Here is a 25600-nt window from a genome sequence, read left to right on the forward strand (position 1 = left end):
CATAACAAGACACACCTGGCTGAGGGCACTGATTGGATGACACATGAGGGTAATGGGGACACAGGTGGAAACAATCAGGAGTCAGGGTTGACACACACACCACACGAGGAAGGGGCAAGTGACCAGAAACGAGAGGAGTCAATTTTCAAACTAAAACAGGAAATGACAAGACAAGGGGAACACACAAGGAAAACAGAAACTAAACGTGACAGGAACTAAACATGACTAGAAATAAACATGACAGTGAGCTGGATGAGAAGCAGGGTTCATCCTGAACTGGTTGCCAGCCAGTTGCAGGATACAAATAGAGGAACAAGCATTCACACTAACTCAACTATGGACAATTCAGAGTCTTCGGTCAACCTAACATCCATGTATTTTGGAATGTGGGAGAAAATTGTACCCGGAGAAAACCCAATCGAGCACATAGAGAGCATGCAAACTCCACACAGGATTTCCACGCTACTGTCATAATTCAAATTCTACAAACTATACACTTCTTTCATCTAATTTAATTATGAATGTTCTGTTATTTGTATTACCTTAATTTATTGATTGATTAGGAGAAATGGGTGTGTTATACAGTACTGCCTTAAAGTGAGCCGACTGGTGTTCATTATGACTAAAGTTTAAGTAAAAATTTTGTTCCCTTGCCTTTAAAGCGTTGATGACCTGACCATATGTTAATACATCACAGAATATAATTCAACGCCAGGATAAAATGCCAATAAGTCCCAGTATGTGAGAGGGATCTAGATTACTTAGAATAAAATGTGGAGAATTATTTAGTGATGGTGATGTTATTAACTGGTATGCAGTAGATTATAAAATGCACTTACTCAGCAATTGTATATGACGAGTGACACATGCATGACAAAGACAGAAATTAAATTGAGGGTTACAACACTAATGAGGATAAACATCAAATCAATACTAAATATGAAGCAATAATAGTGAATGGAAATTCAATGAAAATGCTAGAAGATGATAATGATCAATTCAAAATTGCTGCTACTCTAATTAGCCGTTAACAATTGACAACAACTCTGTCAGCATCAGCATCTTACAGCCATGCAGTGTTGATGGGTGGAAGAAAGTGACAATATTTGGGAGAAAACACTTTCACAAAAAGATGACATCATTATTTTTTGTCATGAGGAATACTATCTTTTAAAAATCCCAAATATCCCTCATGTTGTGGTCATCAACGAATGTTATCAGGTGAATTCGAGCCAACTTAATAATGTGGAAAAACAAGAAATAACACATTTTAACTTAGTTCTTTTTTTTTATTCATCAACAGGGAAAAAATACAAAACTTGTATTCAAATATATAAAAAACTTAAACTCATAAATACATTAAATATGTTAAGCATAAGTTAAAGCAATAATAATAATAATAATAATAGTAACAGTTCAAAGCAGCTCATCTTAAGGTGAAAAGGCTGCAAACACAGATTGTGAGTGTCCACACACATGCGTACTTGGAAATAAATATCATGTTTGATACAAACATTATTTGCCTGTTGACAGCGTCAACAGTTGCTCAAGCAAGCAGTTCTCTTCTGTTTTTAAACAAGGTGATCTTTGATCAGATGAACACTTTTTGGTACTTGTGCCAAGTTTTTGGAAAACCAGCTAGTGGAGCAATCGTCCCCCTTTGCACGGCTCTTCAGCGTTTCCTGCTGCTAGAAAAAAAAGAGGGATATCCTTTTTTAACTTTTTGATTCACTTTACACTGACTGGACAGTTTATTAGGTACACATGTAAAATTTAACGAGTTACAAATACTAAAAATGCACTTTACGACCAGTGCCTCTTTGTAGAGAATGCATTTTTTATCCTTCTCGTAATATTGTCGCTCATCAGATTATACAGATGTAATGATATGAAAATTCATGGTCAAAGTAGTTTAATAAACTTCAACTTACTTATTAAGGATCCTCTCAATGACTCTCTTCACCCAGTGAGCCTCAGGGTCAAGGCACACCTCATTGCCAGTCTTTTTAAGTGTAGCACTGCAAGCAAGAAACAGGGGTGCCTTCAGAACAAGCACATTTGGATGGACGCCCCCAGCAAGCTTCTTTCCTCTTTGAAAGGTCAGAATAGCGTCAGAGCTGGGAAAAAAAAAGTTCTTACATGATCTCAAGCTGCTCGCAGTGAGAGTTGGCGGGAATCAGCTCCACCTTCTCGATGTGGCGGCCGATGGGTCTGCTCTCCGTCTGGATGCAACGGCAGTGCAACTCGACTCCCAAACTTCTCAGAACCATTCCTGCAAGAAGATAGTGGGGAATGCGGTTAAATGAAAAAAGTTGAAGATTCTCATCAATGACCAGCATGCAAATTTAAATATGTACTATCAACAATTTCACAGCTGCATGATATAACAACAGTCAGCTTACCTTCACTGAAGGCCACAGAAGCCAACAGGACCACCAAAGCGCTGAGGATCACTTTGCTCATCATTTTGTCGTTCTCAGATCGTACAATAGCTCAAACTTAAAAATGAAAAAGTTGCCGTTCAAAAATCTTGCTGAAGAAGTGAAATGCGGTTTGTTGAATTGTCGTCCTTTCGTTGCTCTACTTCTCGCTTTGAGCTCTGCTGTGTGAATGAAGTGCTGAAGAGGAGAGTTCCTCCTTTTATAGAGACTTACATGAGTCACCTCACATGCAGATGTTGCGCAAACTGGGAGTCAAGTGGGAATTTACAGCATGCGGAGCAAGTAAGGTAATTTGATTGGCAGGTTAAACGTATGAGGCACACACATGTATAAGTATTTGTCACAGATAAAAAACTCGTTTGGGAAACACAATGTTCACATTTTGTAATATAGTTGCATGTGATTGGAATCTTTGGCATGTTTTACAGCTTTTTCACTTTGATGTCTCGTGATATTGATATAAAGTGATCAACTAATCGTGATTCACAGGTGGCATATCATTAAAGGTGTGCTTGATGAGTGGTCATCAGGTAAAGTCAGCCATTATAACAAATATTCTTACTAAAAGATACAGAGTACACTCACATAAATATGCTACAAAGACAAATAGAGGGTCACGTCTCCATTTGATTGCTTGTCAACAAAAACAACAACAATCCTTATATACCCATATAACCATCCATCCATCCATCCATCCATTTTCTTAACCGCTTGTCCTCACAAGGGTCGCGGGGGTGCTGGAGCCTATCCCAGCTTGTTTTCGGGCAGTAGGCGGGGTACACCCTGAACTGGTTGCCAGCCAATCGCAGCCCATATAACCAGTTAACAATTAATCAGTTTACCTGCACTCTACTTTTTTTTTTTTTTCATTGTCCTATTATCTTTAGAACAAGATGCAGGCAACAAATTCAGTATTATACTGTCTTCATAAAAACACCATAACATGTGACTCTAATAATTGATTCACAGCATCATTTTCGTCTGCACAGTCTAATGAAACCAATAAAAGACAAATCTGGCTCTCAGTTTTGTCTGACAAGTGTCAAAGAACTATTAGGAGTTATTTATTATATTTTGAAATTCATCTAGAGTAATGTTCACAAAATTGAATCAAATAATGAAAAAAATATATCACTATGATTTTATTTTTTTATTTTTTACTTTTGACTGGCCAGCAGGCCAGGATGCACGTCGCCTCTTGTCAAAAGTCAGCTGGGATAGGCTTAAGCTCCCCCGCAACACTAATGACGACAACTGCTAGAGAAAACGGATGGATGGAGGAATTATGAGGGAGATTCCTTTATTGTGCAAGTGTCATATTCAGTTAAACCTCTTAAAATGAACACCTCTTAAGTCATACTATTCAGAATTTGACCCCAAAAAATGCTGAAAAAGTACAACTTTAAAAGTCACCCATTTCATTGATCATGAAAAGATTACTGGTAACGGTGTTTTGCTTTTTCTTTGGTTTTTGACAGCATTATTACCACGGGGGGGGTTCTAAAAAAAAAAGAAAAAAGCAACTAACCACAGCTAGGGGTTTAAGAATAGAAAGAACACGTGAAGAAGTGAAGAAAAAGATACACTCTATTTTATTAGCAGTGGTTGACTTAGTTTTGCTCTCGTATGACAGTCAAGAATGTTAAAATATATATATTTTTTAATGCAGATGAGGTTTCATGATTAATATAGTTCATTATAACAATATAGTTCAGAAAATTTAAAGATAGGTTCTATCATACCAAATATGTTGCCCCCCCATAGTTACTTGATACAGATTTATTGCCAGTTTTCGTTGCAGTTGATCAGTGATATTTTGTCAAACCGATAAATTATTTCAAGTTTAAAAATTTGTTTTGGATTTTGATCATTTGCCAGTAAGATTGTGCTCAACCTTTGATGTTCGACTAAAAGGCACCTTAAATTTGGATTAAAATGTAATCCTTTTCACCAGGATAGAATGGAATGATATGTCATTAGAGACAACAATATACTATGTTTTTTTGAAAAGTCACAAAAGTACACTTCAATAAATGGCCTTTAATAGGTAGACTGAACTCTAATGCTTTCCAATATGCAAATCCTGCTTTATGTTGGTGAGTAATGAAACTTTTTTTCTTTTTCTTTTTTTTTACTTTTCACCTGTTATAAGAGCTGAAGAGTTATGGGGGAAATCATTGAAATTCATATCGTCAAATAGTTGCAATAAAGTAAATTATTATATTATTATATATCAAATAATACGATGAGGCTGATTTTGTGATTTTAATTTGTAAATGAATATTGTCCACATGATTGCACACGTACTGGAAAGTGCACTCAAATGTGACAATAGAAATCTGATGGCATGATACGACATGTGATTACTGACGGTTGTGGCTGTGGGACAGAAAAAAAAAGAAGTAAAAGTTTCCTGTAAACTCAAAGAATGCTGTAATTGTAACTATCTGTACATGACAATAGTCATGGCAAGTGAGGTCTGACGTAAACTGGGCAAGCTGAGACGCGTCAGCTCACAGTCATCAGTCAAACCGCAACAGGAAGTATGGCGCAATCTTTGCAATCGTGGTGCATTCACACTTAATATTGCCTCAATGACAACAACAAAAAGATTGAGGTTTAAAAAAAAAAAACGGAAGATAAGTTCTTGCTATTTCCTTATTTCATGTGAAAAAGACATGATAATAGAGGAAGTAGATTTCAATGTCTCCTGAGTAGGGGATTAACTTCATTTGGACATAATTTCACTGATCTGGTTCGAGATGATGTATTTTGTACAATGTTATCCTATAATAGCTCATTCTCACTCTTTTCTCTAATTGTAGTGCAGTGGCCATAGAATGTATTGCTTTTATCATTCCGTGTTTATAGAAGCTAAAATGAAGGTTTTGATCCATTATGTAAGGTAAATTTCATTTCAATAACTCACATATGTTCAATTGTGACCGTTTGGGAACGTGATACATACCAAAACTTCCTGTTGACCTCAGCTAAAACTTTCTAATGACAGCGGAAATGCACTTCAAAATGATCAGCATGTGAGACTCACAGGAGGCTCTGTCCCATAAACATGGCTCACCGTTTAAAAACACTTTACAATTCTACAGGATTACGGGAATGAGGGCAATGTTTGTCTGATGGTTGGAGTAAATTATTACCAACAACAACTAGATAAATACATTGCCATTTCAGTTTGGCTAAAATGATCCAACTTTTCTCTTTTGGAATTATGAGGCTTGAATTGATATTTCAATACCAGTATGGACTTTCAAGTGCGGGAGCAATGGGAATTTGTGATGACGTCTGACTGAGGATGGGGCATAATAATTATTTGATTGATCAATAAGAATGTGATCAGGTAGTTTTTAGGTAGTTTGCTGTCCAAAGAAGACCAACATAATGTCAGATAAGGAATGATGTGAGGCATTCACAAACATTTTGTGGCAGGTCCTCAAGGCAGTATTATGCCGGCACACAAACAGGATAGTGAACATTCACAGTGAGGTTCTCCCATCCCATTAAAAATAATATATATATATATATATTTTAATGAATGAATCTGGCCCAGCATTCCGACTACAAATACTGTCAGATTTGATTTCCTTTTTTTTTTTTTTGAAGCTCACCCTATAGTACTGTGATGTCTAAAGGGGAAGTTAAGTAAAAAAAAAAATAATAATAATCTTTTAGAAGCTCACCCTATAGTACTGTGATGTCTAAAGGGGAAGTTAAGTAAAAAAATAAAAAATAATCTTAACATTACGTTCTATGTGCCCCCACTAGTCTAAACACGGTGTTCTGATTAATGTTGTGTTTGTGGAATATGAACAAAGCCGTAAAATCCACCTTTTTTTTAAAAGGGTCAGCAAAAATAAACCTTTGGGAGTTTTAGCCATGTTAAAATGCTAATTCCTCACCAAAAACATTACCAAAGTGGTGTTTTCCTCTATTTGCCCCTCTATGAGAAATTCTCGGTCATTCCGCTCTCCAAGCACCAACCCCTCCCAACCTGAGAAAACGGGCTGTTGTCACTTTGTGACGTTTTTAGGTGCAGACCCACCCCCTCTGTGGACTAAACGCACGCCCACTTTCTCTGAGACCCCCATGGGATTTTGACAAAGGTAGCCTTAATCAGTAAATATTTTGGCCAAATAAATTACATAATATATATAATTCATAAAACATTACATCGCCATGATGTCAAAGGTAATATTTAATCATTTTATGGCTATAGTTAACTGTGGAAGTAAAATAAATACTGTGATGTAATCCTTTTAAGTCATCTCAGGAGGCAGCCATTTTGCCCCTTGCTGCCGACTGAAAACGACATCATAGTCGAGTGCTAAGGGCTCAGCTAACGACCAATCATGACTCACCTGTATTCTGGCTTTGGTCATGTGATGTTCGTAGGCCAACAGAAAGTGGCAAAATAGCCGCCACCCATGAGATATATAAAAACGAGTGGATTTTGCTGCATAATCCATATTCCACAAATGCAATATTAATCGCAATATTGTGTTTAAACTAGTGGGGCCGCATAGACCATATTATTGTGGACACATTTTTTTTTTTATACTTGACTTGCTATTGACAACTATAGACGTCAAAAGATCGATTTTTACTGGGCTGGCAGTGAATGAGGTAATAGTTCAAGTTAATATAAATTAAAGTTAATATAACAAAATCAGGTTGCGGAAGGGACTTTACACAAAACAAGTGGTCAAAATGCAAATTATTATGCTAAAATATAAAATAAAATAATCAGTTTAAAAGTTTGCTTTGCCTGCTCCTGTGCCGCCACCATGACCTCTACCTCTGCATGTGTGAACATGTCTGGACTGATGATGAAATAAAAATGTTGATTAAGTCTCCGCAGGCAAAATGTAGTACAGCGTATTTCTCTGGTTAGTGCAACGCTCAGAGTTTGAGCTGCATGTTGTTTGTAATCAAAGTATGATGTTGTTATGATTGTCAACCCAGTGTGAGAATTTCACTTCATTTGACTAATCATTAGCGTTTTCTGCAAAGTAAAGTCTTCTTGTGTTTGATATACGTGCAAATAGGGACAGCCAATTGTCTGCAACACAGTCACCGTTACTGAGTATTTTCTCAGACAGTGTGACAATCTTGAATCAGATAGTAACTAACTTATAGACATATATATACTAATAGACACATTTTGTGCGGACTATTACACCATTAGGTAGAACAATTGTAACATATTAATCAGGCTTCCCCAATCCTGTTCCTCTAGGGTCGGGACCTGCAGGTTTAAGATGTTTCCGTACTCCAACACACCTGATTCCTATAATCGGCTCATCAGCAAGTCTGCAGAAGGTTGATAATGATCCTGATCTTTAGAATCGGGTGCGTTGGAGGATGGAAACATCTAAAACCTGCAGGACTCTGGCCCACGAGGACCAGGATTAGGGAAGCCTGTATGAAATGATCGTGTGCTTGCGTATAAGCATGTGAAGGAAATGCACCATCCATCCTTATTGTTTTACAATATGGAAAATTATGCATTTGATTTCTGCATGCAAAATAAGGTTGTGAGAGCGTACCCATTTTGCAAAACACTAAATCTACTTGGGGCTTAAACTAATATGCACAGATTATTACTGTGCAGGTAGAAGTGGGTGTTTGCTCCGTTGTGTGGTGTTATGGGAGGGAGCAGTAAGTTTTTGACACTTTTAGGCATGCCGAGGAAAAACGATCTCCCGATTTTGCACAACCTTATGTTAGCAAGTATGCGATCATGTGTCTACGTGTGGCTCGAAGTAAGCTGATACTGCATACAAAGATTTAACGAGGGTAAAATCAGATGCTGGGAAAAGCAGACATGATTCATAGCACTCACATTGTTTAGTTTCCACTCACGTTTTTTTTTCTTTTGCTTTGAGATAGCTGATAGCGATACTGGAGCTTTACTGTGCAGTGTGAGAGCTGATATACACCTTATTGTAATACTAAACAATATCTACAGACTTACAATGTGTGAACTTTTTTTTTTTTTAAAGTTTGACTCATGGTGAGCCAACACGAGGAAGTCAGGACATGCTCAACAAAATTCTGATGACCAGAACTGCCGTTGGGGATTTTTGGAGATGTCACTGAGTTTTGGGATTCAGAAAGAGCTGGAGGAGGAGTCGAGCTCCTTTTATGGTCCTTTGGAGTTTGAGTAGGGGGTTAAAGCTGTTCAGGCTGCCCTACTTGCATTCCACGTGTTGAAAACGTTCAACTATGACGTCTAATTTCCTGCCTGGGCAAGTTTGCTGGCTCAACAAAACAAAATCATATGCACTGACTTTTAAGCATTTGGCCACATTGAATGAGTTGTACACACACTGGGGTCATTAAAAATATAATAATAACCGACAAATCAGAATGACTGTATCGCTATCTACATCTTATCTTATGTGAACATTGGGCCCAAAATGATTCATACACTGTCGGAATTATGACGTGTTGAATTTTATTATAGTAAATAAAATGGGTGTTCCTTAGCTAGAAATTACATACTGACCCATGGAGTAAAAATATATCATTAAACGTTTATATACTGTATACATTATAAATACATACTTTTTTCCCAATATGTGGTGTTCTAAATAAATATTTGATTAGAATGTTCCAAAGAAACAACCAGGATATTTTAGAATGGTCGAAGAGATTGTATTTGTCTTCCCGTCACAATTATGCAGTAATCTCATATATATAATTAATATACAGTTGTATAATTTCAGGCCAAAAGCTAAACTTTCAGCAACAAAAAAATCACAAAATTTGGCCATAGTATGAGTAATTTTGAGACTCACTATGTTGCAAAGCTTTAGAGGGATGCAAATGTGAAAATAATAGATTTGATACAGCTTACAAAATACAGTGGAAAAGGTCAAGCAAAACCCATGGCAGGACTTGGGCTGATCTTCCACTTTTTCAGACTTCATCTGGCATAATTAAAATGGAATTTTTTGCTATCAAAAGACTTTTATGAAATGAATGTACAGGCAATGTTTTAGATACAATTTTAACACATATAAAATTACATTAACCACTATTATTAATCTGTTAAAAACAACACACACACGTTTGTTTTACTATCTTTGTGGGGCCATCTCATTTACATAATGCATTTCCTAGCCCCTTTCCCTAACCCCAACCATCAAAAATGATTGCCTACCCCTATTCCTTACCCGAATCCCAACCATAACCAAATTCAAACCTAAACTCTAAAACCAAGTCTTGACCCTCAAAAAGAGGTGTAAACTTGTGGGGCCCAGCAAAATGGCCCCACATGGACGGGTGGGCCCCACAACTCTGTGAAATACCACTATCTACGAAAACAAGACCCCACACACACACACACACACACACATATATATATATATATATATATATATATATATATATATATATATATATATATATATATATGTATATACACACACACACACACACACACAAGAAAACTGACAGATGAGGGGGCCTCACAAAACTTCCGGTAGTTATTCATAATCATCACTTCTTGTTGAGACCAGTCCTTCTTATGGAATAAGTGTTGCAACAAAAAATAAAATAAAATCCAAAGAAAAAGCAAAGCACACATGCAGCATTAACTGTCAGATTCCTGTCTGATGGGCAGCAGTTCCAAGGGGATGGGAGCTTTTTCTGTTAATTTATTGTTCCAGGAAACAGTTTAATGATTAACAAGCCAAAGAGGCATTATGGAGTGAAGGAAAACCTCAAGAGCAGAAGCACGCAGTGATTTTCACAAATTGAGCAATAGTTTTGGCGCAATCAAAAATAGACCGAGTTGGTTCCCCGCTTTGCAGCTAAACAAGCTTTCACACTTTCGGGAAGTCGTTGGAATGTGGGAATTTTTGTCCATTCATACTGTAGTCACCAGCTGATGATAAGATACACAATTACAATAGCATTCCAACTTGTGTGTCCCACAATTTAATAAACTACACATGCTCTGGCTTGTTTTGAACCTAACAAATAATTTATGTTCTAGGTCTAGGAGGTTGAGGAAGTCATGTCGTCGCCAAAATCTTGCTTAGTAGATAAACACTGCCACCTTCTGGTAAGAAGATTCTCCTAAAAACCAATAGAATACAAATGTCTACATAATCCTGTTCAAATTACGGCTTTTGTCACACAAAAAATCCAAAGTCACTTCAAAACTACTATCTACAACTATCTGTGTACCTACCTATCTATTTACCTGTGCGTGTATCTGTACAACTCAATTGAAAATAAATAAACAAATAAAGTGTGCACACCCTGGGGAAGGTTGTTGTTCATAACAAGAGTATGAAAACCTAGAATGTTTTTATTGTATTCAGAATAGATATAAAATCGTGAGTTAACTAGTGAAGTCATGCGATTAATTACGATGACAAATTTTAATCGCCTGACGCCCCTAATGTTTTAAATATTTTTTTTTCTTTTTTAAATATTTTTTTTAAAGATGATTTTTTTTAAATTAAATGTTTTAATTGTAATTAATCGCATGACTTCACTAGTTAACTCCCGATTAATAACACATTTGATATCTGTTCTAAATGTGCAATAAAATGTTTTTTTTAGGTTTTCATATCTTTAACAAAAGTAGAAAAAAATGTATAACTAATAGAAATCGTTAAAATGCATTTTTGACGTCTATAGGCGTCAGTGGCAGCTAATGAGTTTGTCTATCTATCTATCTATCTATCTATCTATCTATCTATCTATCTATCTATCTATCTATCTATCTATCTATCCATCCATCTATCTATCTACTTACCTACCTACCTACCCATCCATCCATCCATCCATCCATCCATCCATCCATCCATCCATCCATCCATCTATCTATCTTTTTTTTTAATTGCAAACTCACTTTCTTAAATGTTGATTCATGTTCTCATCAATTACAATTCCCACGTTTTAGTTGATGATAAACATAAATTTTCTAAATAATTTCAGTACTCAGGTGTGGAGGGGCCACACAACTGCGTTTGCCTTGAGCCTCCAACTGACTCCGTAATATGGTAAACTAAGCAGTGTGGATGGGAGGCGGAATATGAGCGCAGTCGTTGCCGTCTTGTGACACTCACTCGTCTTGGGAAAACGACACCAATGAAAGCCCGATCCGGATTCTCCGAGGAGGAGGGATACTGTTATGTTCCCAATTCCGCTAGTATGGCGCTTTCGCAGCAGCCTCAGCCTGCACGTCTGCTTTGTTTTGAACTCTGCAAGCAGCTTGACGAAAGTCGCCGTCTCAGACATCATGAGGGCGGACGGCTCCGAACCGTGAGCTCGTCTTCTTGACTCGATTGTATAAACATGGCAAATCGGTGAAATAACCAGGTAGGACTTCACTTCGTAACGGATCTGCGTGGGCTGCCTGAACATGTTAACTTTATAGTTAGCGCGGTTGACTCATAACTAGCTTGCTAGGCTACTTGTTCAATCGATTGATTAGCGTCATTCGCCTGAATACAGTGCACATGGTGTGTTAAGTACACGTTCTTTACATTATAACCACAGTGTTCCAATCTTCATTTTAACATCAGCTGTTTATCTTAACCGCTAACGGTTTACAGTTGTTGTCGTGAATATATTTGTGTCTCCTTGTGCAGCACCCCCGGCCCTGCTGTCATGGAGGTGGGCAGCCTCCCAGTGGAGCTGTGGAGGGTTATCATAGCCTACCTGCCTCTCGCCGACCTGGGCCGCTGCTGTCAGGTGTGTCGCGCCTGGAGGGAGCTGGTCCTCTCTCTGGATAACACCCGCTGGAGGCAGCTGTGCCTCGGATGCCCCGAGTGCCGACACCCCAACTGGCCCAGTAAGCCTCACCTGGAGCCCCCGTCGTGGAGGGAGGCCCTGAAGCAGCACGCCCTGGCCACCCGCACCTGGACTCAAAACGGACCCGAGCACCAGTCGACCGCCTGCCTCCTTTTATTCAGGCGCAGGAAAGACCGCAGGGTTTGGCATGTGGGGCCCGGGTTTGAATTTGAGACCCTGAGAGGAGCTCTTGGGGTGGCGGGGCCTTATGACAGATTGGTTCTCCACCCAGGGGTGTATGAAGAGCAGGCAGAGGTGGCCCTCAAGGTGCCTGTGGAGCTGGTTGGACTGGGCAGGCTGGGTGAGGTGGCCCTTTTGGTGTGTATGGAACAGCAGTGCCCTACTGCTAGGATGTGTAATCTGGTTTTCATGCCACCCTGGTTCTCCACCGTGGTTTACAAGGTGAGGTTTTTTGTTGGCTTTTTTAAATGAATCCAGAACCACCAATTTAAAAGTAAACAGTAGTCCTCAAAGTGTTTACATGAGTAAGTACTCAGTGAAAAAGTAATTGGTGAGTATTTCTGAATAATTGGTAACTTCTGATTCTTTAAAAAGCGTGAACGTGAACTAGACAAATACATAAAATGGAAATATGCAAATTCAGATATTGCCCAACAATATCATGTTAACTGAAACAATGCATTTAATCTGTAAAAATAATATTACAAATTAAATATAATTCTCCCACAAACTGATTGTCTGAAATTGACTCTTTGTTTACTGTCATAAAACAACGCGATAGACTCATAAAGAGATTACATAATTGTTCTTTTCTTTGGCGTTTTTAACAGGTTTCACAAAAGGGAATCGCTTTGAAACTTTGCTTCTCCTGGAGGCCAAAGACTTGTTGGTTATGTGATTACCTGACTCTGAATTGTCATAAAGAGTCAAAACTTCACTAGTAATCAAAAGTCCTGTGACAGCACCCAATCCAGAAGGCTTTCTGACAAACCAAAATGAATAGATCTGCAAGAAATAATAGATTATAAAAATAAAAGTATGGAGCAAAATGTTGCACAGCGTAACAGAGTAAAAGCACTGTTTCTTTTTAACCAAAAAAAAGTTACTGTAAAAAATGATGTTGCCTTCAAACTACTCTATTACAATTTATCAAAAGAAATTTAATGGTAAGTCAAGTATGCACCCCCACTAGTTCAAACACGGTATTCTGATTATTATTGCGTTTGTGGAATATGAATTAAGCAGCAAAATCCACCTTTTTTTTTTTATATATATACATCTTGGGTGGAGGCAATTTTGCCACTTGCTCTCGACTGAAAATTACATCAGATCACGGTGCCAAAGATCTCAGGTAAAGGCCACTGACGTCTCACCTGTTCTCTATGTTTGATTATGTGACATTTGCAAGCTGAGCCCTTATTTCCCTAAAAAAAAAATCAAAATCAAAAAAAGTTACCCATTACTTAGGATGTTCTATCATTTTATGCTTACTTAATGTAGGATTGTTGTTTTTGTTACTGCTGACTGATCGTGATGGTGTTTGTGTGATTTGTGTTTCTTTTCTGCCCTTCTTTGTTGTAGACATCATGGGGTCATGTCCAACTGGATAACTGCAACTTTGAGGGCGCTCAGCTGCAAGTCCGCGGGCCCGGGACCTGCCAGGCCCGCTTTTGCTCCTTCTCGAAGGGCAGCTCTGTACATTTGCTCAGTGTGGCTCTCAGCTTACTGGACAGCTGTGACTTCTCCGGGAGCGACGCTGCTTCTGTAACGGTGGAAGGTTCACCCGTGTCCGAAAAGAACTGGGCTTGTAAATATATGGCTGCCCTGGCCAGGACTTTCTCATCGTGTGGGAGCCCCCACAGAGGGAACTCCACTGGCGGACCTTGTTATGATGCTACTGTTAAAAAGGAGCACACAAGTATGGAGGACCGGAAACGGGAAAATGGATCGGAAGCAGATGATCAGGGCACAGCCACAGTGATCGAAGATGAATGGAGTGATGGCGACAATGATGGCAACAAAGAGGAAGGAATCACCAAAAACACATTTTCATCGGATTATAAAATTCCATGTGACAACCATGGACTGGCCCACTTACTGAAGCACCGTGCAGATGGCTCCTTGCCATCCGCCTCCTCCCCAAACCCCCCATGCGTGACTCTGGAACCACTCACCCTTCAGCAGGAACTGGAGAGGGACCCGGATGCTCAGATGTTTGTCTCGTCCACTCTCGGCTGTCTCGTCCGGCGTTGTCTCTTCAGGGACGGGAAGGGAGGAGTGCATATGTCTAATTACGGACAAGCTCGACTGGAGGGCAATGTTTTCCGTTGTCTGAATTATGCCGTCAGATGCATCCAGAACTCCATAGTAAGCATGGCCAAGATACAGGACCATTTATGTCGAACACAATCCGTTGCAGGATGCTGATCAGCCTCCAATTTGTTCGGATTTCGGAAAAAAAAATATTCCACTAGCTGTAATTCATACGAAAAAAAATTATTAGAAATTGTTAATGGACTAATATTGTTTTATCAGGACCGATAGGTTATTCACAATCAAGGAGGCAGATAACCAATATTTGGAGCTGATGGTGATTTGCAGTAAAAAGGAAAATTCATGCCAACAAGTAATTTTATTTAAATGGTTAAGAAAATGGATGGATGCCTTTAAGCAGCGCAACTTTTCAGATTTGCAACACGTTAAAGGTTCTCGGACAATAAACATCTTTGCACTTTTTCTAACAAATAGTGCAGGGAGCTCCCAGGCACAACAGCATGTCTTAGAAAGGTCATTGGAAAAGTAAACAAATAAATACTAAATAGCTCCCAAACGTTTTCTACAGTAAATAAAGTTTTTCAAAATTTCAGTGTACAGTAAATGAAATGTTAATGTTTCACTTAGCTTTGTTTGAGGTTCAAACAAAGACAAATAGTGTAGGGAGGTCCCAGTTTCTGCAGCATCTCTTAGAAGTTAGCTAAAAATGTAACTAAATAAATAATCCCCTGTGGTTTACCCAATTTTAAGATGATCTCTTCTTAGCCAACGTATTACAAACGAATAAAAGGCAGATGCCGATATGCGTCAAAATGCCAAATATCGGCACCGATAATCAGTTTATCCTTATTGGAAATATGTTCTAGGATCAAACTGCCGCTATCATAAAAGCTTTCTGTCAAATGCTGATGTCTTCACATCTGTTCGAATGATACTTAAAAAAAAAAAAGTGATATATCATATATGTAGTGACTTTTGGAACATCCTGTACTCTAGTCTTCTTTTGTTTTTGTGTTGTTATATGCACGATTGAGACAGGAAGCCAAAGAAAAGAAAATGTGAACTCTTTAAGTTGTATAGACTTCAGGACTGTTCAACCTCAGAGTTTCCCCTGTATCGTTTAACTAGTAACTCTTAACTCGTGTTTTTATTTAGAGCAGAACTGAAAGTCATTTAAAGCTGTAGCTCAGAACGCAATCAACCGAGTTTTCTGTCCACCTCTTCTAGATAGTGATGCTGCAAAACGAAGTGTGTGAGTGCAGAGCATCAGGCGTGTTCCTGCGGCTGTCTGCTCAGGGCCTCATCGCCGAAAATGACATCCACTCAAACGGGGAGGCGGGATTGGACATCAGGAAAGGAGCTAACCCCATCATTGTGGTAAGATTCCATCATTTTCTAATATGACTGCAGTGTTAGCATGATTTTGCATTCATCGTGTATTAATGCATCTTTAAACTCAAAGAACAACATTTGTCGCTTATTTGAGATTTCTCATATTTTGGAAGAACATGAAATTTATACACAAGATCATGAACTATAATTATTAGTGTCCGTAATACCATGAAGATACTCCACTCATCCAACCAGATGAATCTGATGCAGGGTTATAGTAGTTTAGGATTTTTCTTTATCGTTAGTTTTTACTTTTCAAATTCAACTAGTTTTCATTTTTTGTCTTTGAAAATGCTTCATTTCAGTTGGAAGTTTTATTAGTTTTAGTATTTGATTTACAGCTATAATTGGAGTATTTGTCGAGTGCATGAAAAAAAAAAAGGTCAACAAAGTAAACTAATTCCCAAATGACTGTACGACCTTCCTTCTGCCGTACAGTAATCCTGAAGTAAAAACGAATCAGCTGCTGAAAGCTTATGTATGAAACTAATTGGAAAAAGATGAAAGCAAAGCTCATTTTTGTTAGTTATAATTTTATAAACGTAAACTGTAGTCTGAAACTAATTTGTTACCGTTTTTTAATTATATTCATTTTTTTTTTTTTTTTTTTTTTACAATTGTAGTTTATTTTGTTCATTTTTGTTAACTATAATAACCTTGGTCTGATATCATTCTCATATTCACATGGTGTCTAAGAGTTGCAATGATATACTGTGATGTAGCCAACATTATGGACTGGTCCTCCATTCATCGCTTACTTTGGCTTTTTAACTTGGCGAGAGAGCTCTCATCATTCACTTGTAATTTCTGAGGGGACTACAATTAGACTTCTTAGTTTCACTGAAGACAGTGGAAGAAGTGGAATCCTTGATATGTTTTTTTATGAAATGAATAAGTTAAATTTGTTTCTGAATGATAACTGATCTGTTTACACTGTGCCTGTTTTTCTCTCTCTCTCTTTCTCTCAATCCCTAGTGTAACAGAATCCACAGCGGCTTGCGCTCTGGGGTTGTTGTGCTTGGCAATGGAAAGGGCTCACTTCGGAGCAACCGGATCTATAACAACAAGGAAGCAGGCGTGTATATCCTCTTCAGTGGGAACCCTGTGGTCTGGTAGGTGCGATCTCACATTGCATTCCGTTATTTGCTTTGTTGTCACGTTGCAGGTAAGCGTTACTGCATGCAGGCAATTGGTGCACAAAGGTTTTACAAACTGGTCAAAGTTATAACTCACTCACTCAATTATGTCGACGCACGAATCATTTGTTTACGACTTGAGGAGACGAAGGTGGCTTGCGACTACAGATGAGTCCGTTGAATGGCATACATAGTCTATCACCATAATTTTTTTTTTCATTTCTGAATGTACAGCTTTGGTAAGTGAAGGAGTAAAAAAAAAATAAAAAAATTGTAGTAGGCAGGCGAGGAATTATTCCATCATGCACAAAGAGATCCGTGATTATTTGCATACACTGCAAATTCCAACCATGCCTTGAACAAGGACAGTTTTCCCCGTTTGGTCAAGTTGTGCAAATGTGACTTGGCTTTCCCAACAACAATAACAAAAGACTATTTTCTGTTCTAATGTTCTGCTCTAATTCCGTTTATGAGCTGTGCATTATTAGTGAATATAGATTATTGCAAAGCATTTTGCTCCTCTTGTTGGTGTCTTTAATTACAGTATATTGCTGAATTGGAAAATATCAGTGACGTCATCGGTGACTAGTTGGCGTCGACTTGACTTTCATAACATGAGCGTAAAAGAAATCCGAATACAACCCTTAAAGGGGAAGTCAATCTTAAACATTTCTTGACAATAATATGTTCTATGCAGCCCCACTAATCTAAATATGGTATTCTGGTTAATATTGCATTAGTGGAATATGAGTTAAGCAGCAATATTAGAAGGCAGCCATTTTGCCACTTGCCGTCTAGTAATAATGGCATCACAGTTGTTCAGGTCTCAGGTAGAAAACAATCACAGCTCAACTTCAGAAAACAGGTGAGGTGTGATTGGTCGTTGTCTGAGCCCTGAGTAACTGTGATGTCATCTTCAGTCGACAGCAAGTGGCAAAATGGCCACCCCTGAGATGGATAAAAATGGCCGTATTTTTGCTGCTTATCTCATCTCTTAACGCAATATTAACCAGAATACCGTATTTGGACTAGTGGGGCTGCATATTGTCAAGACATTTTGGAGGGTTGACTTTCCCTTTAAAGTACAATGTGCTTTCTTCACTGGATCCTTTCTTCATGTTCACCCTCTTTTAGTGGGAACCACATCTTCCAAGGACAAGCAGCAGGTATTGCGATAAATGAGAATGGGAGAGGGATGGTAACGGGTAAGTCCAGCATTGGGGCGTGTGTTTTTTTTTTTGTTTTTTTTACTATTGTGGCAAATGTAAATACATAAAGCTCTCACTAAATGTTTAATTTTTAATTCCAGAGAACGTCATTAAGGAAAATCAGTGGGGAGGTGTGGACATCCGCAGAGGAGGTGACCCAATCCTGAGGAATAACTACATCTGTCATGGATTCTCTGATGGCATTGTGGTGGGAGAGCGAGGCCGGGGACTCATTGAGGGAAACCATGTCTATTGTATGTTACATTCCCGTATTTTTATTTATTTTTTGCCAAAGTCCTCTAGATGTTACTTTTTTTTTTTTTCCTTTCACTCTTTAGGCAACAAAGGTTGCGGCGTGTGGGTTATGTCATCCAGCCTCCCGCAGCTCCTCGGAAACAACATCACTCATAACTGCATGTACGGCCTGGCCGTGTTCTGCAGAAAGGACCCGGAGAACATAGAAGCCAGGGAGGGGAACTGGCTGGCGCACGACGGGATCGGTGGAGATGACAGCGGTGACAGGAGGGGCGCGGTAGAAGAAGATGGGAGGGAAGAGCAGGAAAACTTACATGAGGAAGGAGAACTCTTTGCATGGGAGAGCGACCTGGACAGTGAGGATGACCGCCACTCAGCACGTCGCTCCATCAGTGTGGCGCTGGTGGAGAGCAACTGCATGAGCTTCAATGGAGGTAATTACACGTCATACTTTTTTTTAATTGTTTTTATTCCCATTCTTGATATTAAGTGTTTTTCCCCATGCTTCCCACCCTCTGGGTAGCCGTCGGCCTGTATGTTAAAACCAGCGAGCCACTCAACGTTTATGCCAACCTCGTCAACCATAACAGGGGCGTTGGCGTTGCCGTGCTCCAGAGCAGTCAGCTGACCCGCCTGGTTGCCAACTGCTTTCTTGCAAATGTGCGAGGGGGCGTTACGGTGGAGAAAGACTCCCGCGCGGAGCTGCGCGGTAACGGTATATACGGAAACAACGGCCACGGCATCAACTTCACCGGCATCGGACAAATGGTAGAGAATGACGTGGTTGGAAATTTTGGCTACGGGATCCAAGTGTCTGGTAGTGGCGACGTCAAGGTGTTGCATTTTGATATTATCTGTAAAAACATGTTGAGGAATTATATGATCATCAACTTGTCGTTTACAGGTGTTGCGCAACCGTGTCCAACCAGCACTTAGTTGTGGGATCTCAATACTGGGACCAGTAAAAGCGGTGGTCACTGATAACCAGCTGTTTCAGGGCCACCCCGATAGCAAAAAAAGCCTTTTCCACTTGGACCCTGGCAACGAGAGCTCCGTGTTACGCAACAACCGTATTTCAAGACACAATAGCAGGTATCTAAGCAACCCACAGTGTGCCAGACCGCATGTGCACTGAGCTTATCTTTTTTTTTTTTATCTTGATATATATAGCTGTGCATCCGTCCCTCCTTGGATTCTGGAAAACCCTCCCCCTCGCCCACCGGCCAGCTCATCTTCAGGCCTCTCCTCCTCCCGGTACCCATCACGACTGGGAATCTCCATGACGACCAGGATCAGCGCCACTGTGGAGAGCGGCTGCCACAATGGCAGCATGTTCTGCTCTATCCTGTGATAAAACTCACATTTAAAGATGACTTTGACAAAAGCGAAAGTAGACAGCATCACTTTGTTCTGAAGTTGGACCCTTTGGTTTGGATTAACAGCAACAACAACAACAAAAATGTACGTCATTAGATTTGGAAAAAATAATAGTGTAACTTGATTCCTTCATGGCAAAGCAAGAATCTTGTTGACCTTTTTTCCCTGTACTCTAAATTGTAATCTAAACTAACTTTTATAATCTGTGGTTATTTGTTGAGTTTCTTTGGCTTTATCACAAAACATCACTGCATTAAATCTCAGTTTTCTTTTATTGTTTTGTATTGATACTGTCACAAGAGCTTGTACACCCCAGTGGTTAAGTCTGCTTTGTCCACATTGGTCATGTTTCAAACTTGAAATGTTTTCAAGTATTTATAGTCACCGTTTATTGCTTTACGTTGACTTGACCATCCATGCTTTTGTTCTTTCGAACTTTAACATTCTGGGAGGTAGTAGTTTCTTCTTTTTTATATTCAAAATCACAGTGCTAGTCCAATTTTATTTTAAGTCAGAGATGCCGTCTTCAATGTTCTGAGGTGAAGTTGTGCCTTGTTTGACCTTTTTAGTAATGGTAGCTGGAGGATGAGCTTTATATGCAGAAAAAGCCCAAACTCTTGCTCCAGTCTCTCAATAAATGTCCCATCTTCTAGTGAGTCTGTGCTCCTGCAACCAAATCATTCAAATTCTTTCACACGGTTGTGACCTTTTGCCACAGACGCACTAGGTGATCATCACCTAAAGAAGGTAGATGTTCAGTGTGCAATATATGACATCGACTAATGTGCCTAAACGTTAAGATAGATGTACGCTTATATAAATGCTTTTACATTTGTCTTTGCATATGACAGTTAAAACTGTAGAACATGATTTGTGATCACATTTTCACTTTATTTGTTCACTAATAAACAGTTCTCATCTTTGCCTCTGGCAATCCTTAATTCATCCTTTTGCGTTTCCTTCTCTCCATAAATGGTTGATATTTGAGGAGAGGTAGAATGAGGGAAGCCCGTTTGTGTTCATCATACAGGCCAGCCGCAACGTTCTTTCCACGGGGTGGCTTTGTCAGGGTCAGCCCCATTGACTTTGCAACTTCAATTATCCTATAAAGCCACAGAAAAGTCCGTTAGCGATATTTGACTTGTATCATTTGAAATGTTGCTCGGCTGTAAGGGCTACAATATTTTCCATCTTAACATCACACCACCTACCTGGCCTCGCTGAATCCCATGTCTCGATGCAATAATGTGAGGTCAACAGTCATGTCACCCATATGGAGCAGCAGAACTATGCAGTATGCTGCTAACTTGACACGCATTGAAGCAGACACCATATTAAGGACCCTGCAAGGGGACATCAATTTTACTTGGATCATACTGAACGTGTAGGTTGCTTTAAATGAATGTGTCGATAATTCAATTCAATTTATTTCATTCATTTGTAAAACAAAAAAGACAATATAAAGCAATATTGAAATTCAAAGTAAAGTAAAAGAGTTCATCATACCTGCCATTGTTGTAAGTCTCCACTGTGAATGTCCTGAATATTTTGTTTTGCAGAATGCGAGGACAGCCTTCCTGCATGCCAACTGTAAACATCCATCCATCCATTTTCAAACACGTAAATATTAACTCATTCACTGCCATTGACGTCTATAGGCGTCAAAAATTCATTTGAACTATTTCTATTAGGTTAACATTTTTTCCACTTTTTTACGAAATTATGAAAAATTGTAATCGCCTACGTCCCTCATTTTTAATCATCTTTTCTTCTTTAAAAAAAAGATATATATAATATATTTTTACATTTTTAATAATCTTTTTTTTTTTTTTTAAGTATATATATTTTTACATTTTTAATAATCTTTTATTTTAAAAAAAAGAAAATATGAAAAATTTGGGGCGTCAGGCAATATTTTTTTTTTTATCATAATTAATCCCATGACTTCACTAGTTAACTCACGATTAATCACAAATTTTATATCTGTTCTAAATGTACAATAAAAAAATTCTAGGCTTTCATACTCTTGTTAACAAAAGTGGGAACAAATGTTAAACTAATATAGATATTTAAATTCATTTTTGACGTCTATAGCCATCAATGGGAGTGTATGAGATAAAGAAAGGCACAAAATGCTGCTTTTTCAGGGGTGATAGATAGCGAATGGTGAGTTCACTGACACTTTCGGCTGATGCTCTTCTGCTGTGACAGTTTGAGAAGCATAGAAAGGTAAAAAGCGCAGCACGCCATCTTTTCTCTGGCTCCATCATCACTGGGCAGGTTCTCCAGGTGCTTCACGACACACAGAACCCTAAACCCGGAGGAAATTACAATCAAAAGTTCAGAAAATCCAGCAAAGTTGGCCTTTTACATCTGAATCATACGCTGCGCTTAAATGAATGACTTAAGTCACCCTACCCTCCGCTCTCTCTCATCGTCTGTAGCTCTTCCGCAGTGAGCGCTGCCATCTTGGAACCAGCCTCTTCCAATGCCTTGAATTCCACTGGACTGAGGACTGTGGGTAGGTATAAGGAAGAAAAAAAAAAGACACAAACACACTTGAGGTTTCGATCGTCACCCGCGAAGGGATTGGAGTTAAATGAAGGATACGTTTATCCAGTGGGTAGACATTCTCAGGCGTGTCTGCATCTGCGTTGGACGGAGGAAGGTGGAGTGCTAAACATGCCTGTGTGTCAGCAACTTCCTGTTGCAGAGCTGTGGCGAGAAAGAAGAATCAAAATCTGTCTTTTTCAACAACAACAAAAAAAGCATGTAACTGATGTATTTGGATTAATATTTGACGTGTCAGTCACTTCTGTGTATCTTTATTTAGTTACTCTATCTCTTACCTCTCTTTGCTATGAGAGTACCAGTTTATTTTAATTGGCTCTTATTTTACTTTGATTTAATCAAATCATTTCAGTAATACTTCTAGTGAATCAATTTCTGACATTTTGTTGTATTTGTATTTGAACTTGGGTATCATGGGAGCTGGGATCTTGTTTTTTGTTATCTTTGCTCTTAAATCATTGCAAAGCACTTTGATTTACATTGAATCATAAAAGGAGAAAGTTTTTTGAATTTGATAAATGATAATTAGTCAAATGCATTCATCAATAAGCATGGGCAGACATAAGAATCTCACAGTATGTCAACCATGAGCAAAAGTATTGTGATATCGCAGTATTAAGATTACATCTGTAAAATGACCTCTTTTTTTTCTTTTTTTAATATTTGACTACATAAGAACAGCATTTTTTCACATTAAACAAAATATGGAATCGATGGTACTGAAGAAACGTGTAGGTTAAAATAAATAAAATAATGTTAATATTCTTCTTATGTTTTAATTTTTCTTAGAAAGTCACACTGTCCCATTACTGGTGAGCTATTTTTTTTTTTAGAACATACCGGTGGGATACTCATGTTGTCCTTAGGGCTAACTAGTACCCTTTGGCACTATATATATATATTTTTTTTTTTTGGACAATGCACTATAATAAAGAGAGAAAAGGCAGGTGTGTTTGCACAGCGTCTCTTTTGTCTTGCTCCCCCTCTTTCCTTCCCCTTCTTCTCGTGGAGAACAAGAAGAAAAAAAAGCTAGTTGGAGGCAATAACTGTTTTACTCAACTCTCAAGCAGCCAATCATATTGTGCCCTGCTCAGAACTTAGAAGTCCACTCAAACTTACCGGTGATAGCAGGTATTAGCAGTTATTGAAACCTTGACTTTTTAAAACCCCGATAAAGCGCCAAACCGGTAATCGGCCAACACCTATTCATCAGTTTGTTCATCTTGCTCCTTCTGCTTACCATCCAGACCCTTCTCATCAATTACGGTGTTGGCAGCCTTTATCACCGCGTTGTGCAGCATGTCGCTGTCCACCTTGTTCTGTCTGCGAGAGTTAAGAGCTTTCTTCTGTTTGTTGGTACCGAACGCCTCAATCAGAGAGTCAACCTGCACAGAGGATTCAAGACATGACTACCAAACATACTGTATTTACTTGAAAAACAATTATAAGAGTGCATTTTATAATTTTTCACTTTTTCAGGCATTATTTGATGAGTTCAGTTTACGTAGGTGTTACTTTTGCCGGTGCGGGATTTAATGACTATTGCACATTATTTTATTTATTCATTTATGTTCAGAATGTAGGAGACATTCCATTGAATTTGAAATGTCTCGTCAGATTATAAAGTAGTCCAACCAAACTAGCCCGAATAGAAACCAATTGGCCCCTTAATTGAACTAGCTGCTTAAATTTTAGATAGTGTTTCGCTGTTAGTGTTGCTTAATCATTATGTGCAGCATGGGTTACTAGTTACTTATTTAAGAATAGGTTTATTTAACGGGGAATTTGTGTGGCAAAGGTTGAAGCTTATTTTACCACCTGAACCCAAACACTAGTTATTAAATAAATAAGATCATGACAAACTGAGGCACCTTTTCTCTGTAAGTCTGAGTTGCATCCTCATTAGTCATCATTGTTGCTTCTCCTGGTGATCAGATTCATTTTGTTAGACAAAATGCACATTATCTTCATAAAGCCATACTTCTGCAGCTCCTTATATATTTTCTCTTACCTGGTATAACAGGTTTAATGTTGAAGAGCTGTGCACTGTGCAGTTCCATTTGCATAGTCTTCTTATTCAATACTCCAACATAATAGCTAGACAACAAAAACATGATATTCCGTTAACAAAGACAATACAGTGATGTTAGTTGTGCAGAGACATTCTTCCAAACCTAATTCAACCTACTTGCAAAGACTGTTGCATTTAAGGGCTTCTGTTCCGAAATTTTGTCCAACATAGGACAACCTTTCTGATTCCGCCACCTAAATAGAAAACAACAACAACGAAACACATCAAGAAAATTCAGATCCATTAAACTTAATCAGGACGAAAATGGGGTCACTGATCTCTCACCAGTATCCGCCTATTTTTTTTCCGAGGGTTAACTTCATCTGCACTCCTGTACATCGTGAAGTTCAGTTTCTCTGCATTTTGGACGCTGCCATTGGAAAATCGAACTAAGGTAGAATAATAAGAGGGAAACAATGGATTCCGTTAGTCAGTGGGAAAGTGAGGAATCGTACAGAGCAGAGTTTTCACAGATTCTTACAGGCACATGCAATGAAAAGAAACGATTAAAATGAAGACACAAAACACTCAGATAGTTCTATTACCCGGAATCTGATACACAAACTCTTAGATGTAAACATAAAATAATTACATATCACTGCTTTGTCAGAGTCTCTCTCTTCCCCGCAGCACACTACTGAACAGGAGGCCGCCATCTTTGTTGTTAAATGTTGCAAGAGGCTTCTTCCGGGTCACAAACTTCTACGTCAGCTTTCCAAGTGGACCTGTTTTTTGTTTTTCCAAGTGGGCTTGTTTGCGTGGCTCATTCCTTAAAAAAAAAAAAAGAAGGAAGGGATAAATGTATGAGGAATATGGAAGACTGTTGATTTTTTTTTTTAAATCACCAACATGAACATCATTATATTTTGTGCTGTATCTGTACTTGTACTAGTACAGAGTACTTTTATCACAAATTCATCGCAAATTACCATGCAGATATTTCTGTTAAAATCAGTTTTTAAATCGATTATGAATATTAAATTAAATATATTCAAGTAATACACTAATATATGAATAATTCACTCATGCTATTACCTAATGTTATTTTTGAAAATGTCTTACGTCTGTCACCTAGTGGTCGAT

At 38.6% G+C, this 25600-nt stretch overlaps 3 protein-coding genes across 5 annotated transcripts; 1 reads left to right on the plus strand and 2 right to left on the minus strand.

The window, feature by feature from the left end:
• Positions 1-1031: 1031 nt before the first annotated feature.
• On the minus strand, positions 1032-5617 carry LOC144055465 (interleukin-8-like). Of its 2 annotated transcripts, none has more exons than XM_077571450.1 (4): positions 2403-5617; positions 2140-2272; positions 1932-2018; positions 1032-1685 (listed from the first exon to the last, which is right to left on the minus strand). In XM_077571450.1, the coding sequence occupies exons 1-4, from the start codon at positions 2464-2466 to the stop codon at positions 1673-1675; spliced, it is 297 nt and encodes a 98-aa protein (XP_077427576.1). In that variant the 5' UTR covers positions 2467-5617; the 3' UTR covers positions 1032-1672. The 2 variants fall into 2 exon arrangements, with proteins under 2 accessions (XP_077427576.1, XP_077427575.1); XM_077571449.1 differs by having other exon boundaries at positions 1044-1688; positions 2403-3912.
• A 5806-nt stretch (positions 5618-11423) lies between these two features.
• fbxo10 (F-box protein 10) lies at positions 11424-20809 on the plus strand. Of its 2 annotated transcripts, none has more exons than XM_077571441.1 (11): positions 11424-11798; positions 12071-12674; positions 13815-14600; positions 15735-15884; positions 16875-17011; positions 18170-18240; positions 18345-18497; positions 18582-18932; positions 19022-19332; positions 19403-19590; positions 19669-20809. In XM_077571441.1, exons 2-11 carry the CDS (start codon positions 12090-12092, stop codon positions 19847-19849), a joined length of 2913 nt encoding a protein of 970 aa, XP_077427567.1. In that variant the 5' UTR covers positions 11424-11798; positions 12071-12089; the 3' UTR covers positions 19850-20809. The 2 variants fall into 2 exon arrangements, with proteins under 2 accessions (XP_077427567.1, XP_077427568.1); XM_077571442.1 differs by lacking the exon at positions 11424-11798 and adding an exon at positions 11857-11941.
• On the minus strand, positions 20743-25267 carry polr1e (RNA polymerase I subunit E). The gene is made up of 12 exons (XM_077571447.1): positions 25110-25267; positions 24803-24906; positions 24635-24711; positions 24458-24543; positions 24318-24370; positions 23687-23831; positions 22486-22590; positions 22294-22390; positions 22056-22186; positions 21382-21463; positions 21087-21218; positions 20743-20978 (listed from the first exon to the last, which is right to left on the minus strand). Exons 1-12 carry the CDS (start codon positions 25171-25173, stop codon positions 20813-20815), a joined length of 1242 nt encoding a protein of 413 aa, XP_077427573.1. The 5' UTR covers positions 25174-25267; the 3' UTR covers positions 20743-20812.
• Between the last annotated feature and the right edge of the window lie 333 nt (positions 25268-25600).

This window comes from Vanacampus margaritifer, chromosome 7, assembly GCF_051991255.1.
Source record: "Vanacampus margaritifer isolate UIUO_Vmar chromosome 7, RoL_Vmar_1.0, whole genome shotgun sequence".
NCBI classification, from domain to species: domain Eukaryota; kingdom Metazoa; phylum Chordata; class Actinopteri; order Syngnathiformes; family Syngnathidae; genus Vanacampus; species Vanacampus margaritifer.

Bases quoted from the DNA above. Each gene is read 5' to 3' on its own strand.
- polr1e (XM_077571447.1), bottom strand. From the start codon at position 25,173: ATGGCGGCCTCCTGTTCAGTAGTGTGCTGCGGGGAAGAGAGAGACTCT. The intron at 24,371-24,457 runs GTAAGAGAAAAT...TCTGATCACCAG, and splicing joins CATTAAACCTGTTATACCAG to GAGAAGCAACAATGATGACT. The intron at 22,591-23,686 runs GTAAGCAGAAGG...TTCTCGCCACAG, and splicing joins TGATGAGAAGGGTCTGGATG to CTCTGCAACAGGAAGTTGCT.
- LOC144055465 (XM_077571449.1), bottom strand. From the start codon at position 2,466: ATGATGAGCAAAGTGATCCTCAGCGCTTTGGTGGTCCTGTTGGCTTCT. The intron at 2,273-2,402 runs GTAAGCTGACTG...ATCTTCTTGCAG, and splicing joins TTCTGTGGCCTTCAGTGAAG to GAATGGTTCTGAGAAGTTTG. The intron at 2,019-2,139 runs GTAAGAACTTTT...TCTTGCTTGCAG, and splicing joins TGCGAGCAGCTTGAGATCAT to TGCTACACTTAAAAAGACTG.
- fbxo10 (XM_077571441.1), top strand. From the start codon at position 12,090: ATGGAGGTGGGCAGCCTCCCAGTGGAGCTGTGGAGGGTTATCATAGCC. The intron at 12,675-13,814 runs GTGAGGTTTTTT...TCTTTGTTGTAG, and splicing joins TCTCCACCGTGGTTTACAAG to ACATCATGGGGTCATGTCCA. The intron at 18,498-18,581 runs GTATGTTACATT...TTCACTCTTTAG, and splicing joins TGAGGGAAACCATGTCTATT to GCAACAAAGGTTGCGGCGTG.